Source organism: Lactuca sativa, chromosome 2, assembly GCF_002870075.4.
Source record: "Lactuca sativa cultivar Salinas chromosome 2, Lsat_Salinas_v11, whole genome shotgun sequence".
Lineage (NCBI taxonomy): Eukaryota > Viridiplantae > Streptophyta > Magnoliopsida > Asterales > Asteraceae > Lactuca > Lactuca sativa.
The window spans coordinates 21,603,936-21,624,547 of record NC_056624.2 but is presented as its reverse complement, the minus strand read 5'-3'; the positions used below and the strand labels follow the sequence as shown (position 1 = coordinate 21,624,547).

Genomic DNA, 20,612 nt, shown 5'->3' with positions numbered 1-20,612 from the left:
AACAAAAACATGTAGAAAGGGAAAGCAAAGGAAAACTAATAAGACATAAACATGAGTATTTTTTAAAAAGACATATGGACATATGGATTTGAGAACCTGCAAAAAGGGAAACTGCAGCGATAAAGAGCAATGCAACAATACATGAACAATCAGATAAGTAACATAAGTGTAGGAAACCAGATAAGTACCATAAGTGTAGGAAATCACCATCAACAAATAAAGATAAAAAACAAAGACATGTAAGGTGGAGAGACTATCAATCAACACTAATGCTTTACCTCCAAGCTACTCTATCTGAGGTCATGTCCTTAGTAAGAGCAAGCTTATCCATGTCAAGCCACAGTTTATCCTCCTGTTTCCTTCTAGGACGTCATCTCTTCCTCTTACACTCAATTCTATTTAACTGTGTCCTATTTGACTCGGACCTGTTCTAAAATGATCTTGAAAACATAAATATATAATAAATAATTATTCTGTATTACAATATGAAACTATAATTTTCTGTAGACACCCGATGCAAGGTATTAAATGTAAATCATGACAATATATTTTAAGTTATTTAAAGTACATATTTTTACATGTAAAACCACAATACTAGTATCAATATTTTTATATTTGCTAACATACATGCATTAAAAAGTTGATTCGATCATTAATACAATATAAAAGCTAAAACTAGTTAAAATATAATTATTATATAAAAAAATCAAACACACATTGTTATTTAACATAAAATTTTTATAAGTTTACCTTTTGTAGCATAGATCTTGTTGTCTGTCGTTGGATATAGTTTACGATTTGACAACGATAGTTTCTAACGGTTGCGTCAAAACCCTAATTAGGGTTTATCTACGTCAAAGTCTAACGAAGAGTAGAGTGTCATCGATTTGAATAACTCGGAATCGAGGTCTGTACCAATAAATTTGGAATTTTTTTCATTTAATAGAGATGTCAGCAGTTGAACAAGAAGACAACTCAAATCAAAACCGAAGAATAACTTGGGAAGGTTGCAGCGTTTTGCTTGATATCAACGATGGTGATCGCCTCGTTTTTTCTCGTCTCACTGCTGGCTCGTAAGTCATTAATCCATTGGTTCCAAACAACCCTACATTTTGATTTTTGATTTCGAACCTGTTATCATAGTTTAGGAATTCGATATGGATCTTGCTGCCAAATTAACATCAACATTTACATATCTAATACTTGTAGTATATAAATTGGATTACTAAATTTTCTTTATAAGTTGGGAAATTTTCGTAAATTCGCTCTTCTTTCTGAATGATGACATCGTTTCAGTTTTGTATAATATGCGCTTTGATGATGATTGCTTTGATTGAAGAGTAGCATTTTATATTTGCTATTTTGCTTAAGATAGTGAAGATTGGGGATGAGATTTGACCACTCTCTGTGAATGTATAGATTGTTTCAGCTTTTTCTATGTGCTTTTTGATGATAGAATTGATGATTGTTGTAGGATTGTGAAAATTGGGAATAAGAATTACCCTCTTCGGCCATTGATTGGGTGTCCATTTGGTTCTTTATTTCAAGTAGAGAATGGAGCAAATGGTCCTTCATTGGCCCGTATTACTTCAACTGCAGAAGGTTCGTTTACTTTCTTTTGTTTATATTTATTCATTGTTTACTTTTTTCCATCACATAGATCCATAAGCATGAAACTTGATATATTCTACCAATTACATTGATTTTCCCTTTTTTTCTTTTCTTTTCTATCAGATAATAATGCTGAAGACAAGAAAGAATGTGACATAAAAGAAGAGTCAAGAGACAATCGTGCATTGATCGATAATAATACAGCCCAAACACTTACTGGTGAAGATATAGAAGGAATGCGAAGGTTAGAACCTGTTCTCTGACTTTCAAGTCCTTATAAAATGACTCTTTTGCCCTTGTCTCCTTCCATCTCCTTCAACATCTCAATCTGTTGGAAAAACCCAATCGATGAAAAGCTTCACCAAGTACCATTCATTTTAGGGACAAAAAAAGGAAAAAAAAATATGAAACTCTTGGATCATATCCATAAAAAGTGATAAACCAAAGGGATGAATTTTGTAAATTGCTTTCTTTTATTGATAAATATGACTTATATATAGCTTTAATCCAGACAGGGTGCAAGTGGGAATGCTATAGTTGAAGCTCTTATTGCCAACAGTGCAACATTTGAGAATAAAACGTCTTTTTCACAAGTGAGTATTGTTCTTCACAATTTACAACTATGCTTACATGTGTAGAGTGCATACTGAACTTTTACGATTTTACCCTCTGCAGGAAAAATACAGGCTTAAGAAACAAAAAAAGTATGCTCCTAAAGTACTCTTGAGACGCCCCTTTGCACGAAGGTAATTGAAAATAAAACTATAATACACAAAGTCAAAAATATATGAAAGTACTTTGCATATAACCCTAATTCCCTAAATCATATTATTTTCTTGAAAATTGTTTGAGGTTCTGATTTCTTTATCTTCCCATGTTGACTTTTTTCTTATCTTATTTCTTTCAGTATATGTGACACTTACTTCAAAAAGTATCCAGCTAGAATCGGGTAAATAATTATAATATCATCTTTCTTTCGTCAGTGACTTAATTAAATAATCATCAATCTCTTGTTAATATTATTTGGAATCGATTAATCAATTATTATGCATATCTGAATGAATCTCAGGTTCTTGAGAGTTGACACATTATCTCTTCTTCTCTCATTTGCTAATGTTTCTGCACACTCTGATGTTCTTGTTGTGGATATGATTGGTGGTTTAATTACTGGTGCTGTTGCAGAGCGTTTAGGAGGTATGATTTTATGTTATTTTATTAATTTATAAATTATAACTATTATTATTCTTTTTTATTTCAAACTTTTGTTATAATTTACTTTAAATAACATGTGCTTATTTAAAGGGAGAAAATTGTTGTAGAATTTTTGATTTAGTGGACTTAATATGGATATGACTTAATCCGGTAAGCTATAAGCTATATAAAGTATACAGGTGTTTTCTTTTTGATTTAATGCAGAAAGAAAATGACCCATTTACCCTTATTCCTTTTTTTTATGCTACTAAACTTTTTTGAAGATAAATAATGTTTGTTTTGGTTGTTTAAACTTTAAATAATGTTGTGGATTTAATAGGTACTGGTTATGTGTGCAATACTTATCGTGGAGATTCTCCATATTCCATTGAGATTGTCAGAATATTCAACTTCAATGATGAAATTAACAAAAGGTACATCACATCACCTTCCAATTCCAATTCCAATTCCAGTTCCATCAAATTAAATAATCTGTGAAGTATTCCATCCAATTCCAATTCCAGTTCCATCAAACATAGGCTTTGAAGTATTACAATGGAATTCAATTCTGTCCATTCGGCTACATAACAAACAATGGAATGGAATTCCGAATTCCAATTCTGACAATCCAACCTCACAAACGACAAACCAAACACACCCTTTTTGATTTTCGATGGAGAGGTTTATTATATTGAAAAGTATATAAAAAGTAATCAATCAATCTTTTCTTTTTTTGGTTATAGGATTGTGAGGTTGTCTCTTGATGAACTTTGTAATAATGGAGATATGAAAGAAGATGAAGTGATGCTTCAATCTGCAAATGATAGTAATGTTGATAATCCATCATCCAATGTATTGGAATCTTTAAGTTTGGAGGGGGGTAGCATGGAAGCCTCAAAAGTATATAAAGCTGCAAAACCTGGAGAAAAAGCTCCTCAAGATGCTATCAGATCATGGAAGGAAAATGGATTTTCAAGGTTCACATCAATTTGCTTATGTCATGTTTGTTACTTAAGATAGACCTCTCATCTCTCATCTCACTTGCCACCTGTCATTTGTCACTTCACTCTTCACTTGTCACTTGTCATTTGTCATTTGTCATTTGTCATTTGTCATTTGTCGTTTGTCATCTGTCACCTGTTATCTGTCATCTGTTATTTGTCATTTGTCGTCTGTTACCTGTCATTTGTCGTCTGTCACCTGTCATTTGTCATTTGCCACTTTAGACCTCTCATCTCTCATCTCTCACTTGCCACCTGTCATTTGTCACTTCACTCTTCACTTGTCACTTGTCATTTGTCATTTGTCATTTGTCATTTGTCATCTGTCACCTATCATCTGTCATATGTTACCTGTTATCTGTCATTTGTCACCTGTTATTTGTCATTTGTCGTCTGTTACCTGTCATTTGTCGTCTGTCACCTGTCATTTGTCATATGTTACCTGTCACCTGTCATTTGTCATTTGTCGTCTACCTGTCATTTGTCGTCTGTTACCTGTCATTTGTCGTCTGTTACTTTAGTTGTCATTTGTCACTTCACTTGTCATTTGTCACATGTCACCTGTCATTTGACATGTTTTTTTTGCCTACCTATAAAAGTGGGACATGGACTTGCTCCTAATCTTTTGTTTGTGCAAAAGACGTAAATGCCCTTTTCATACTAATTATTAAAAATAATTCTAGAAAGCTTGTCCCATGTCTTCTGTTGTAGTAGAACAAATGCATGAAAAAAAATGTTATGAAATAATAATAATTTGTTATTATTTGATATGTTGCAGCTTAATAATAGCTGCTCCAGATGTGGATGCTTGGAGTATTGTGAAGGAGGTGTTACCGTTTTTATCCTTTTCAGCTCCTTTTGTCATTTACCATCAGTATCTTCAGGTCATTTCTTATTCAAATCTTTTTTTATTAATTTTTTTTTAATGTGATATAATTTTCTAGCTTTCTTAAAATCAGACATTAATGGAAGTTGTGTTTAACTGCAGCCATTGGCAACATGCATGCATAATCTTCAGGTTGAGAAAATGGCAATTGGCTTACAGATTACAGAACCTTGGCTACGTGAATATCAGGTTTTTTGTTTTTTTCTACTTCTAATTGTTCAATAAGCACATATTTGTAAATTATTTAATTTTCCAACACTTTTTTATTATAAAAAAAACATATTATGATGTAGGTTCTTCCTTCAAGAACTCATCCACACATGCAAATGAGTGCTTGTGGTGGATACATATTAAGCGGCACTAAAATATGCAATGAAAAGTCAACAACAACAACCCAATAAGTCAACAACTTACTCTTCCATAAGTTGATTTTTGTTTTTGTAAAACTTTTTTTTTTTTTTTTTTTTTTTTGTGTCATGATGAAAGCCCCAATTTTGAATGTTATAATATAAAGTGGGCATTCATTCATTCTCTCATAAACTTGGATATTAGTAGATTGATTTGTAGGTTTTTATTATTTGTTTCTGTTAAAGATTTTGGTCACTTTTGAGGTGAGAAAGTTCAAATTTTGTCCATGTACTATGTAGATACTTTGTATTGATTTTTTTTTATGATATTTTGTTACAAGTAATCAGTTATTAATAATTGCTCTTTGATAACTATGTTAAATAAAAAATCGTGGTTTTGCTTTTTCTATTCATCGATCTTTTTTGAATAGTCGAATGTTGTTTGTAGTAATCTTGTTTGTTTGAATCCATGATGATTAGATTTTTTATTTGTAATATTCTCAAACTTCTTTTTTGATATTTTTTTAAGTCTATTATTTTTTAAGTAGATAAAATAGTTTTTTTTCAAAAAAAAAAAAAAATGTATTTGAAATAACTTCGTGATAACCTCATGTGTTTTTTTCCATAAGTTTTTTAAATATACCCTTACATGTTATTTTAATTATATACTTAAATGTCCCATTTAATAATTATCATTTATATTATCAATAATCTTTTACTAAATGTTATCATTTTGTTAGCTCTCAACTAGTTTCTCACACAAAAGTTAGTTTATCAGACAAACATCATTTGGTCAAAATAACCTCAGCAACCCAAAAAGAGATTTATTCTCAATTAAGTCTTTACAAAATGGTGATTTGTAGTGGAGAGAATGACTTACATAGTAATAAGCACTAGAATGAACTTTTGTAAATGAGTTATTAGAAAAAGATTTTGAAAATGTCAGAGTTTGCCAAGGGGTGTGCGTGTGTGTTATTTTGTTTAATAATTATATATATTTGGGTTGATGAAAATTATCTTTTTTTAAAGACGTTTCCATTGCAACCATTGTTGCTCTTAATTTTTGGTTTAGCAACAAGATTGTTCCAAATATATTTTAGTCTGAATGAGGGGAAAGAAAAAGTTCATCAAAGATATAAATATCGCCAGTCCTGTTATAATAATCTAATAACTGAAAGAAAATTACTTCAACAAATGTCTTAGTCGCTATCTCCTCTCCCTATTCTAATAAAAAAGTAGTTTTTAATCTCCTTTTGACATATGTCACCATATTAAGCCTCATAATTAATGCAAAATTTATTTTTCTTTTGCCATGTTTCACCTTATTATGTCTTATAGTTATAATATAATTAACTAGTTTATAACCCGTGGAAACCACAGTTATAAAATTAATTAAACATTTATAGTAAAAACTCAAAATTATTAATCAATTATTTTAGATAAATATTAATTAAAATATATTTTTATTAGTTATGTGAAATTATAATCGTTGATTCAAAGAAATATGTAAAATTAATTTTTAATATATATTAGATATTTTTTATTTGTGATTTAATGAAAACAATAATATAAAATTTAAATTTAAATTTAAAATTTAATATACATTGACAAATAGCATCACATTAATGAGGTTAATGAGGATGTTTAATAAATTTAAAATGGAATAACTAATAGATTGACAAGTGACACCACATTAATTAAAATGTCTAATATGGTGACACATGGTAAAAGAACTACTCATTTATTAGTATAGGAGATGCATATCATTTGTCAACATATTAATTTTTCATTTCAAATTTCAAATTTTAAATTTCTCATTCTAATTACATTAAATTAATAACATTAGAATAAAAATGAAAATAAAATTAATATAAATCATAAAGTGATATAATTCTACATATTTATTTAAATCAATGATTATAATTTTATATAATTAAAAAAAATCTTAATTAATAATTTATTTTAAAAAAATTATTAATAATTTTAAATTTTAACTATTAAAGTTTAATTAATTTTATAACCATAGTTCTCACGGGTTATAAGGATACAAATATGACCTACAAACATTCATTAATCTAAGGAAAAAAAATACTTCTAGCTTTTTGAGATGTAAAATCACTAATAATGTTATCAAGATCAATTGTGTATACCATATCTTTCTCTATATAAAAAATAGCCAAATTATTTAACCTTTCTTGTGACATCGACGACTCTAAGTAATTCTTGAGTAACTTCAATTTGAAAAACTTCTATCTAGAGATAATACAACTATTCGAAAATATTAATTGTATACTCTATATTATTAGGCAAAAATCATGTACAACACTTTTACTTAAAAAAAATCATTTGAATCTACGATCATATACAATGTCTTTAGGCAAACTAGTTGAAAATATTATACAATCAATTGACGTATCCACAACAACATTTTCATTATTAGTTCATCAATTGTTTAAGGTTCATGTACAACACTTTTACTTAAAAAAAAACACTTTTACTTAAAAGTAATGAACCTTAAAATACTCTTCGTGTGATTGTAATTCTTGTTCATTATTAGTTCATCAAATTGTTTTTTTTCTTCTTTTTCTAATAACACGATGTATTAATGTAAGTTTAGGCTCAACGTCCATATCAAATGCAATAACTTTGGTGATATTTATACCCGAAGCACACCCTTCATTTCTAAAATTCTTAGAAATAGTCATTATATTTTGTAATTGGTGGTTAGTAGCACATCATGACAAATAGCAAATAAAACTTCATGCAAAGATAATCATTCCAAGTAAAAACTCAAAATTCTTAGGGTGTGTTTGGTTGTAAGAAATTTTCCAGTTTTCTAGGAAATTTTTTCAAGAAAAACAGAAATTTTGAAAACGCGTTTGGTTCATTCATTTTTTCAAATTTTTTCAAGAAAATGAAAATTTTCAGTTTTCCAATTTGTATGTAAATTAGAAAAGTGATTTTTACAGTTTTTCTAAATTTTCTAAATTTCTAAGATGGAAAATGAAAACTCCATCGGTTTCAACCAAACGTATTTTCTAAAATTTTCATTGAAAATTGAAAATGAAAACTCAACTCTATTTTTTGAAAACATTTTCTTAGAAAATGAAAACAATTTCCACAACCAAACACCCTTAGGGTACGTTTGGTTGTGGAAATTTTCTAGTTTTCTAGGAAAATTTTCCAAGAAAAAATGAAAATTTTGAAAACACGTTCGGTCTTTCATTTTTCCAAAGTTTTTTAAGCAAAATGAAAATTTTCAGTTTTCCAATTTGTATGTAAACTAGAAAAGCGAGTTTTACAATTTTCTAAGGTTTTCCAAATTTCTAAGTTGTAAAATGAAAATTCCATCGTTTCCAACCAAACACATTTTCATTGAAAAACTAAAATGAAAACTTAACTCTAGTTTCTGAAAGCATTTTCTTAGAAAATAAAAACAGTTTTTCATAACCAAACACACAATTAGTAGCACTAACTAAACTTTTGGTTTCACTTTTTGATTTTGGGCCACCACTAGATCCGGTTAATTCTAGCATATCTAATCTGGAGCTTCAACATTAATAACTTTGACACTTTTAATCCTACTTTTCAACAACTATTGGATAATACAATTAAAATTGGAACATTATCTATAACATTTTCCATCCCTTAGTAGAACTAGAATATAATGTATATATATGTGTTGCACAGCACCGAAAAAAAAAACTTAAACCCAAGAAACTGGCATATAACTAAGAGTAAGGTTAATCCTGTGCCAAGCACATGACATATATAAACCTCTAGAATTGATTTGAAGTAACATACAACATGGTTGTATATGGATACACAACAAATATCAGTTTACCTTGTCATCATCATTTACGCATGCAACAATGCTAATCGTCATATATTTATATGATAACCTATGTTATCATTCAATACACATAATTTTCTGGCCATAAAATTAATCAACCCATAATAGGTTATACTATATTGAATTTTTGGTCTCAGACTTCGTTGCATCAATACCCCGATGCAAACTGAAAGTGAAATTATATTTAACATTTGCTGACATATACTCCAAAACGAAATTAACATTCGACCACACCCCTGTGCTACACAGAATTACTATAATAGTACCATTTTGTGGATTCATTATCTATTCAATTATATAGGAAAATAAAGATGATAAAATAGATGAAGAGAAGTAGTTGAAATGAAGTTATCTATTAATATGGGATGATATATGTAAAAATCAACCTAAAATGCAAATGATAGGAATTTTTTGAATTTAACAAACGATAATGTTTCTTAAAAGTACCAAACGTCCAAACCACGATATGTTTCTTAAAAGTACTAAATGATAAACTTATGAAGTACAACCCAAAATATTACAAAACACATTAATGAATTTAAAAAGAAGACATGGAAGAGTCTATTTTGTCGTCGGATATGTCTACACACTACAAGAAATTCGAGTATTAGCGGTGACGGGGTCGCCGCTGATAGGGCCGGTCCTGAAAAATTAAATATTTTTAAAAGCCCAGGACGAACAAGAAGAAAAAAAGCCATTATCTTTATTATAAAATTTAATTTTTAAATAAAAATATATAATGATAAAAATTGGGTCCTGTGCAGCTGCTCACTTTGCCCCTCCTCAAAGCCCCCCATGACCGCTAAAGGTCAAATATGTCGCCGCTAAAAGTATTAGCGGCGACCTGTCGCTGTTAAATGGTCGTTGTTGTTGGTCCGTCGCTAATGCTCCACTGGTCGCTGCTATTGTCTTTCGTCACCGCTAAAAGTGAGTCGCCGCTAAAGGCGTGTCGCTGCTAATACTATTTGTCGCCATTAAAGGTGTCGCCGCTATTTATATGTATTTTTATACATACAAATACACATACAAAATACATATATACATACAAAAACACATACACATACATAATTCACATACAAAATACACATATACATATAAATGATCATAGAAAAACACATATACATACATAAAATACACTCAAGATACACATATACATACAAATGCAAATACCAATACATATCCACATCTACAAACACAAAATACACATACAAATACACATCTAAAATATTAAAATTATCAAATTTTCGTCATGAACAGTGGTGATCAAGGTAAACTCCGACAAGAATTGGGGGGGGGGGGGGATCTCAAAATTCCAACAACCAAATTTAGTAGGGAGAAGAGAAAAGGAAAATAAAATGGGAAAAAATGGAGAGGAAGAGGGGTGAAATATCGAAGAATTCGGTGAAATTCCGATGAGATCGACAATGGTGAGCAGAGAGAAGAGAGAAGAAACAGAATATCAGAGAAGAAAGTGAAGACAAAGCAGATTTTATTGTCGACACTTTTTAGCGGCGATGGGCAACCTTTAGCGGTGATACATCGGAGGGAAAACAATCCAGGGTTTCCTATGTCGTTGGATCATCGCTTAAATCGACGAACGGGGTTAAAATGACGCGGATCGCAGAACTGGCAATAGCGGCGACGAATAGCTTTTAGCAGCGACAAACCGGAGGAAAAATAACACGAGGTTTTCTACGTCCTCCTAGTCGTTTGATCATCGCCTAAATCAACGGTTATGGTTGAAATGACACGGATCGCCAATATAAGCCTTTAGCGGTGACAAAAAACGCGTTTGCTTGATGTTGCTGCTAAAAGTGTCCGTCACTGCTAAAAATGTCGCCGCTATTGCCTATTATTCTTGTAGTGACATAATTGACATTAGAAACGAGTTGTCTAACAACACAAGCAATGTGATATTAAACATGTTGTCAGATATATAAGGATAAACCATACAATGACTTGCAAAACAATATGGACAAATTAATGAAATCAACATCTTATTTTTGCAACATCGGAAAATTTTCCAATACCTTCTCATAGTTAGTCCTCATAAGATTAGGGATGAAATAAGGAAAACAAAGATATTCATGGATGGTATATGACTCAACACCACATGCATGAAGTTGATTGAGTCCCATTGAAGTAGTTGAAACACTAGAAGAAGACGCAAGTATATTGAAATTAGATTTCCAAGCTTCCTCCCTAATAAATCAAAATCTTTTTGCCACATGTCTTCTTCTTTCTTATTTGGACACATGACATTTTCTATAATTTTTAAAATTTTTATTTTTCATTTGTCATTTTATTGTATTTTTCATTTTATTAAATTAAAATTCCAGATTTAATATGTAAGCTAATATATAAGTAATGTATTTATTAGAAAGACTTTATATATATAATGTATTAAAGTCTCATCAATTTTAACTGTTCAAAAATTTTCTCATTTTTCTTATAAATTCAAAATTTTCAAACCGTTAAATTTTCATATTTAATTTTTTTTAATTAAAGTTATGAAATATATGAACTACTTTTTAACAATTATTGATTGATAATTAGAGTATTGTGTGGCTATCTCGTAGAACCATAATGGCCCTTTAGTACATTTATGTCACCTCCCACCTTAATAACAACCATGGCTTGCAAAGAGATAACGAGTTTCCTATACCACATCATTCCTAACGATTGTATTGTAAAGAAGCAAATATACATAAATGATTTAAAAGCTTCCCTCACAAATGACTTAAATGTAGACAAAAACTATAATTCTATAAAATTGGTCCCGTATTTAAAAAACTTTGGATAGGATCAAAAAAGTATTTTATAGGTTGAAGTGCAGAAGGAGACAATAATGGCAGTGGAGAGAGAGAGAGGTTACGGGTGGGGGTATATATATATATATATATATATATATATATATATATATATATATATATATATATATATATATATATATATATATATATATATATATATGATGAGATTCAATAGATAATTATAATTAACCAATGAACCAATCTTTTTTTTAACTTTTAGAACTTATTTTTTATAAAAAAAAATAAAAATACAGAAATTCATAACTTTTTATACTTTTTCCAATGATATAAAATTCGATTTGTTTTTTACGTCAAATTCATAATGTGAATCTTTGAAAATTTACAACGTGAATCTGAAAAATATTTTTCACATTCACAATGTTAATATATAAATTTAGATATTTTTAGATTTTTTTTTGATAAAAAATAAGCTCTATAAATTGAAAAAAAGATTTGGTTCCTTGAAGAACCAATAATTATGGTATATATATATATATATATATATATATATATATATATATATATATATATATATATATATATATATATTAAATTGTAAATGTATTAATATAGATTTAAGAAATACAAAAAAGACAATAAAATGGACATAATCGTATTTTCAAGTGTTTTTGGGACCAAAATCACATAAATGTTTTGATTTTGAACATTCCATTTAAGAATCTTTTTGGACCCTATCCTATTTTTTTTGAATACTATAGAGACCAATGTTGTAGTTTTGTCTTAAATGTATTGCGAAGCATTATCTATTTTGCTTATGTCAAAAAAAAGTAAACCCACAAACCCGCGAGCATGCATTCGCGAGTTCTATGTTACTTTGTTAAAATCCAAAACAAATTGGTTTTATCAGTGACGGATCTAGGATGGAAATTAACCGAGGTTCATCATATTAAAAAAAACAAATAAAATTACAACACTTTGAAATTTTATGATATTTATAGTTTTTTTCAACAAAAAAAATTCAATAAGGGACTTTTCTTATAAGAGTAGGTGCCATTGATGGTGTTTTGTAGTAAAAGGAAAATTATTTAAGGGTATATATGGTAATATTATGGCTCTAATCCTCTTCCAAGTGGGGTGCTTGGACCTCACCTCTAACAAGCGGGCTCTGCTACTGGTTCTATGACGATATACCACCACTTATTATGATCTTTTTAGTGAATAACTCTTTTATAGATAAATAATAACTATTTGTTTATATCACAAAGTTGATCTTAACAATTTATTTAACACATTTTCATCGACTTTTTACTAATTTATGCAACAAAATAAATAATGTATAAATTTATGCAAACATAAATCGATAAATATAATAAATTAAAATATAACTATAAAGATTAATAGAAATCAAAGCTATTATATAACTTAACACTATATCATTTGAAAATTATACAAATTATCGAAAAAAGATAACAAAAAAATTACAAAACTATATATAATTTAATAAAAACATGTAAACTTATTCTTATCCTTATCCAATTTTTTTTAAAAAAAAAATCAAAACATGAATCATGATTATACAGCATCTAATTGGGCCAGGCCTAACTTTGGAAAAACATCAGAAGCAGAAGAGAAGAAGTGGAGCGTAGCGTTGGTGGGTTTTCTTCTTCTACGCATTCGAACTCCAAAGTCCCGCCTGCCTTAAACCTTCCCGCTGTTTCACCAACACATCACCACCACGTCCACCCTATTTGTTTCTACTCCTGTCCTTTTTCTATATTATATTTCAACGCCAACAGACAACAAGAATCAAACACCAGTCAGCTCCGGCGGTGGTGGTGGTGGTGGCGATGTCAATGTCGGTTGCTGCCGGTGCTGATGACGTCAACTTGTCAGTTCAAAACCCTCTATCCAGAATACAACAAATTTCTTTTTGCAATCCTCCTATTGCTACTCAAAATTTGCCCATGTTCTTGATTTCAGTAAGTTGATTCATTGTCCCTCACTTTCTCCCCTTTATTCGCTTACTAATTTGAAGTTTTTTAGTTGCTTTGTCTGATTTGATGGATTAAAAATTGCTGTTTATTTCGTAGAATCTAAGTTTTACACATCGAGCGTTTTTCGGATTGCTTATTTGACCAATGAGTTAACTTGTTTACAGTTTTTTTCGCTTTGATATTGGGTTTCATGTTTTTAACATAATGTTCGGATTAAAAGTACTTTTAGTTGCGTTCATTGTAGAAAGATGCCGCTTTGATATATGTTTGACTTTTAAGGTCAAAGCGTGAGTCCTCATACGAACATTCATTCCTCTTGAAGTGTCTATCTCTCATTGATGAACCTAATAAAGCTACAAAACTATTAATCTAAGAAGTAAACTTATTAGAATTAGGGTTTTATTTTGTTGTTGGGTTTAACCCCATTGGTCATTTAGGATGTGTTTGTTACACTATACATGACAAAATAGATAGTCTTGTAATAAGTTTTCTTGTGTTTTGGGTGGGACAAAATTGTAATTTTGTCTCACCCAAAAAGGTGGGATATGAACTTGCTCCTTGTTAGTTTTAGTAAATTATTTACACAATCATAATATTCAATATCATTAATGTTATCATCATCATCATAATCATCATGAAATATCAACTACATCAAGAAGTCAAATCCATGTTGTAATTTCAATTTTTTTTTCTATTTTATAAAACAGCCAAAACAAACCATCAAAAGTGAAGCAATTAATACAAATACAATTCCTGAAGAAGTAGATTGTCCTTCATTTGGATCATTGCCTTGTGGTGTTGTCAAGAGAAACAAGAAATTAAAAGCTTTTAAGCTTGGAAATCAAGAACCAAATGCTGGTAATACAAATACATCTTTTTTTTTTTCATTTGTAAATGTTGTTTTTTTTTGTAATTTTATTGTGAAAATCGATTAAACTCTCTTTTTATTACAGACTCTGGAGAAAATCTAGTTGCTGCTTGTCGTTATGATAGTTCTCTTGGTAAGCTTACTCGAATCAGTATTTTAATTGGAATTGGAATTCAAGATTCCATTCCATGATGTGTTTTGTTGTTAATTGGACAAAATTTAATTCCACCCGAATCCTTCTAATTCCATCATTCATGGAATTCACAATATAAAATTTGGAAGGACTTCAATTCCATTCCTTCTCTTATTTGCCAAAAGACCAAAATACTCCTACATATATGGATAAAAATATAATCTTTCAGAATTGGAATTCAAGATTCCATTATATGACATGTTTGGTTTCGAAATGGACAAAATTCAGTTACATCAGAATCACCATCCCTTACAGAGTTTTCATTCCTTCCCTTTTTGTTAAAAGACCAAAATACCCCTGTATATAAAGATTCTAGAAATTAACTATACACGAAATTGAATTTCATTCATATTCTGCAAACCAAACATCCTTAAATATGCATGCTATGATTTCCAATTTTTTTTTTTAATGAAAAAGTTTATTAAATTGTTAACAGGACTCCTCACAAAGAAGTTTGTTAATTTGATACATGCTGACAAGGATGGAATTCTTGATCTAAACAAAGCTGCAGTTATATTAGAAGTATGATCTGATATACATTGTCCTTCATAAATGTTTTCATCATTTTATTGATTTTCTGTTGTGATTAAACATTTAAGCCATTGTCCTTTTATTGATTTATTTAGCCACTGAACTATTATTATCATAATTATCATAGATAAGTAATAGTTTAGTGGCTCAATCAATAAAAAAGTGAAAGTACTTTGTGATTTTTTATTTATTTATTACCATTTCTCAAACCAGGAAAAATGTCTTTTTAAACAATCAGATAAAGTATAACGATTTAATCACACTACATATTTCAGTTAAATTGCTAAATCGATAAACTGACAAATGTACAAGTGTTTTTTGATATTTGCAAAAAAAAAAACATTTCAAAAAATTGCATCATTTGGTCCTAAAATGAAACTTTATAGCATATTTAATATAAAAACCACTTTGTTGCATAAAAATTGATAAAAAGGTGAAACATTATTGCATAAATGTTCACTTAATCATTGGTGTGTGTATATATATATATATATATATATATATATATATATATATATATATATATATATATATTACTTATTTGGTAGGTCCAAAAGAGGAGAATTTATGATATTACAAATGTTCTTGAAGGGATAGGATTAGTAGAAAAGGCTTCAAAGAATCACATACGTTGGAAGTAAGTTCATTCTTTTTATATATTATAAATTTTGTGCATATATTTTCATTTTCTAACACATGTACTTATTATTATTAGCAGGAAAAGTAAGACGTTGTCACCACAAAATTTGGATAAACATGTTAAAAGATTAAAGGTATGTATAAAATAATTCATCTTTTTGTAACAGGTGTGTGTATTTATTATTTTTATAAGGTTTGTGCACTATGAAAGAAAAAAAAAAGAAAAGAAATGAAAGGCTTTATGCAAAATTTAAAGATTTGTTTGATTGGATAGAATGGAATAACTCTACTCTATATATTGTTTAATTATAATTTATGATTTTTTTATTTATGAAAATAAATAAGGAAACATAATAATAGTTCATTAAAACCCATATATGATTATAATAGAAAAAATATATTTTCTAGTTTAACATTGGAAAATAAAATTGTAATTTAATTACAAAAGGTGGAAAAAAAAATCATATTTTACAAACTTGGAAATCTGCCAATATACTAAAGGTAACTGGGTGGAAAATGTTGTTGTCCAAATTTGAGGGGGGTGAAAGTGATATTTTACAAAGTAGAGGGGTAGAAAGTGCCATTGTACAAAGTAGGAGTGTAAAGTGCCAACATTTTGAAAGTCTAGGGACAAAACCTGCCAACATAGGAAAGTCTTGTGGCCAAAATTGGAAATAGAAAAGTCTTGTGGTCAAAATCTGAAATAAGAAACTCTTGTGGCAAAAGTGTGAAATACAAAAACTATACTATTCCTAAGCCAATCGGTTTTAATATGTATAATAATTGTGAAAATTTTATAAAAAGAATTTGTGTTGTTAAAAATTACATTAATAAAATGGGTTATATTGTAAATTGTAATCATTCATTCATTCCAATGTGTTTAAGGGATCAAAAGTAACAAATTCCTTTTAGAATTGTCCATTCCATTCCATGAGACAAAAGAAAAAGTTAATTTTGTGATTCCAATGGAATGAGTGATTCCATTCCTTTCTATGACAGGCTGAGCTTCAACATCTAAATGCTGAAGAATCAAGACTTGATGAGTGTATAAGGGAAACACAACAACGCCTCAACTCTATGGAATTTGATCATAATACTCGAAAGTATGTTGTTTTTTCACATATAATAACTCTTATCATACTATATATATATATATATATATATATATATATATATATATATATATATATATATATATATATAATTTGACTGATTTAACTATTTAATATCCTTGAAAGAATGAAAAAAATACAAAAGCACAATGTAATTTCACCATTTTATTGATTTAGCCACTTATACTTTATTGGGTTAATCTCATAAAAGATTTTATATTTTGTGTTTTTTTCCAGATTAAACCTCAGCTTTATTTTTTTTGCCTGAAAGAGACTTTGTATTTTTTCATTTTTTTCCAAAAAAGCCCTCAACTTTGTATTTTTTTTCCAAAAAACCCCTCAACCTTCTAAATGCTTCCAAATAAACCCTCAACTTTTTAAGTTTTTCTCGAAAAAAACCCTCACATTTTACATTACTTTTGGAAAAAAATGACTAAAAGGGCCAAATTGGAAAAATGAAAAAAATTCAAGGTCTTTTTCAGGCAAAAGATAATAGTTTAGTCACTATAGAAAATAGTTAAGTGGCTAAATAGATCTAATTGTGAAAGTACAAGTGCTTTTCTGTTTTTTCTTTTGTATTTACATTTTCATAATTTGTCCAATAAAATATTTAAAAAAAAGTTAATAACTCTGATATGATATCACTGACATTTTTCTCGATTCTTTTAGGCATCTTTACTTAAGAGGAGAAGATTTTAGGAATCTTCCATGTTTTGAGGTTTGACTGGTTTCAAAGATTTCATATTTTTTTTATTCCCATCATTTTTTTATATTAAATCCTGTTCTTTGATTATTTATTTATTTATATTTATATTTATTTTTGACAGAATGAGACTTTAATAGCAGTAAGAGCACCACATGGTAGTTCTATTGAAGTTCCTGATCCTGATCAGGTGAGTATTGCAAATGAAACATGAATTTTTTTTAATTTTTTTTTTAATATTTTTTTATTGTTAAATGCAAGAATTAGCAATGTACTTTAATTAATTAATTAATTTATTATCCTATCATACTTTCTTTTACAAAATTTTACTTTAAATCAGTAGATTTTTCAAAGTACAATGTCCTAATAAGAAAAATTAGAAATTACTACAATGCTATTACTTTCATTTATCTTTTTATTTTATTATAATGACTTTATTAAGATATAAAAAAAATGTTGAAAGTGCAGGATTATGGTTTCTCTCAAAAGCAATTTAAACTTATTATCAGAAGTCATACAGCTCCCATTGATCTGTATCTCATAAGGTACTTTCATTTGCTTCTCATAAATGATACTATTTAAAACACATTAATTCATTATGTCCAGATTAAGTAAAAAAGAAATTTTAATATATAAAGATGAGTTTTATTTCCTATTATTTCTCGTGTTCATTGCAACATATATGTTTTGTTTTAGTGAATCATTTAAAGAATCTACTCAAGAAGGTGGGAGCCACATCAACAAAAATAGTAGAGATTTACAAACGCATTTAGATTCAGTCAAAGTCAACTCGGTTGACTCCCCTTCATATGGAATTCAAAAGATAATCCCACCTCAAAATGATGTAAGTTTCTTATGATATGACATGACATGATAGAACAGAAAAGAATAAGTTAAACTGGGAATGAGATTGATGTCAGTGGGACAAAAGTTGTAAGTTTTTGTCTCACTTGAAAAAGGTGGGACAAGGACTTGCTATCATATCAATCTCTTGTCTGTATAAAAGACGTAAATGCCCTTCTCATCCTCATCAAAAATAGCCTTAGAAAGTTTGTCTAAGAGAAAACAAGTTGTACAAAATAGCCTTAGAAAAAGTTGGGACAAAAATTGTAATTTTTTGTCCTACCTAGAAAGGTTGACAATGCAAATGACGAAAATGCCCTCCTCCTAATAAAAAAGAATAGCCCTACAAAGTTTGTCTAGGACAAAACAGGTTGTACTGTCTTTGATGTCAAATAGACAAAAATATGAATTTGTCCCTTAAAAAAAAGGTGGGATAAGGACATGTTCTCGATCGTTTGTATGTGCAAAAGACATAAATGCCCTTGGAATCCTCTTATAAAAAAAGTTTTTTAAATATTTGTGATTCTGATACTATGTGGGTTGTTGGTTGCAGATTGAGGATGATTATTGGTTTGGGCCAAACCCGGAGGTGAGTGCTACCGATTTATGGGGTCCAAATCTACCATAACATATTAAAATCTTCATTATTATTTAACATTTTAGAACTAGTTTTATAGCAAGGTTTAATTGATTAAAAGAGAAAGGAAATATGGCAAGTAGATGATGATATTACATTAGTTGTTTTGGTAATAAGAGTTGTTTTTAAACATACTTAGAGCATTAAAAAAGGCTTTGGGTGTTTGGCAACCAAATGGTGTAACCTTGTATTATTGTTATGATGATATATGGTTAGATTAATAGTGAAAATTATTATTTAAAGTTTTCTAGAGTTGATGAATATTAATGTTTTCAAGTGACATTTTTTTTTTAATTATGACACATCAGCGTTTGCAATGAGAATTTTCTTATTATTTATGCGACAGAAAATGTGATACGAAAAAAAAAAATCCCCCCTCTTTATTTTATCTATTGATTTGTTTAATAATATAGAAGTTTGTTAAAATATTAATAAATATAACCTAAATAAATTATAATATATAACATACTTATATAGTAATAAACTTATTTAATTAATAAATGATATAATTAAAATGTAATAATAAGCAAGAAGATAAATTTATAGTTTATGTTGACGTGGTTTCATATGGCATTTTGCAAGGTTTTTATGTTTTGAAAGGTTGGTACTGATGGAGAAGCTATAATACTAAACTTTGTTTTATAAATACATATATTGTTACATATTTAACATAAAGTATAAAAGTTAATTTACACAAAATATATTGTTGTAAAAATGTAATCAAGAAGTTTCCAATAACTACTATATTGCATAGGATATTAGAAAAGATTAATAACTACAAGATGGCCCTTATTTTGCAACACTTTTTTTATAATTTGAAACTATTTTTTTTAGAATGGCTAACAAGCACTAATCCTACTCTTATATCTATTCATGTGTTCACAACTAGATTTGAACCTTTAATCTATTGGGGAGGGGGCTTTTTGTACCACACCTACAAACATTTTAGTAAAATTTGCAAAAAAAAAAAAAAAAAAAAGATTTGTGAAATTGTTTGGTAAAAGAACATTTTCTTTGTGATATAAAAAGCAAATTCTTAGCTAAAGTCATTTATTAAGGAATTTTTCAAAATTTTAAATTTAAAAACTTAATATTAAATAAATATTCCTTTTGATATGATATCTATTTAGCATGTGGTTTGAATGGAAAAAATCATGCTAAAAACTCACTGTGTGTTTTTAGAGTGAAGATAATATTATATGAGACAGATTTAGTTTTAAAGGGTCAAAATATATTCCAAAGTAAATAATATGTTATGTTACTCTCTAGTATTATATATATATATATATATATATATATATATATATATATATATATATATATATATATATATATATATATATATATATATATATATATATATATATATATATATTTGAGAATAGCATAATAGGTCTAGTTTTTGTTAGTTTCTTACTAGTTAGTGTGT

At 28.6% G+C, this 20,612-nt stretch overlaps 2 protein-coding genes across 2 annotated transcripts; both read left to right on the top strand.

Annotated features, from left to right (window-relative positions):
- Positions 1 to 771: 771 nt before the first annotated feature.
- LOC111920741 (uncharacterized) lies at positions 772 to 5,394 on the top strand. The gene is made up of 12 exons (XM_023916303.3): positions 772 to 1,073; positions 1,475 to 1,602; positions 1,735 to 1,855; positions 2,123 to 2,204; positions 2,287 to 2,357; positions 2,519 to 2,560; positions 2,681 to 2,805; positions 3,143 to 3,236; positions 3,546 to 3,779; positions 4,582 to 4,687; positions 4,792 to 4,878; positions 4,983 to 5,394. The coding sequence occupies exons 1-12, from the start codon at positions 949 to 951 to the stop codon at positions 5,088 to 5,090; spliced, it is 1,323 nt and encodes a 440-aa protein (XP_023772071.1). The 5' UTR covers positions 772 to 948; the 3' UTR covers positions 5,091 to 5,394.
- A 7,854-nt stretch (positions 5,395 to 13,248) lies between these two features.
- Positions 13,249 to 19,433, top strand: LOC111920740 (transcription factor E2FC). Its single transcript, XM_023916302.3, has 12 exons — positions 13,249 to 13,642; positions 14,365 to 14,515; positions 14,611 to 14,658; positions 15,155 to 15,240; positions 15,798 to 15,886; positions 15,968 to 16,022; positions 16,888 to 16,991; positions 17,670 to 17,718; positions 17,828 to 17,893; positions 18,172 to 18,248; positions 18,400 to 18,547; positions 19,100 to 19,433. Exons 1-12 carry the CDS (start codon positions 13,511 to 13,513, stop codon positions 19,172 to 19,174), a joined length of 1,080 nt encoding a protein of 359 aa, XP_023772070.1. The 5' UTR covers positions 13,249 to 13,510; the 3' UTR covers positions 19,175 to 19,433.
- Positions 19,434 to 20,612: the final 1,179 nt, after the last annotated feature.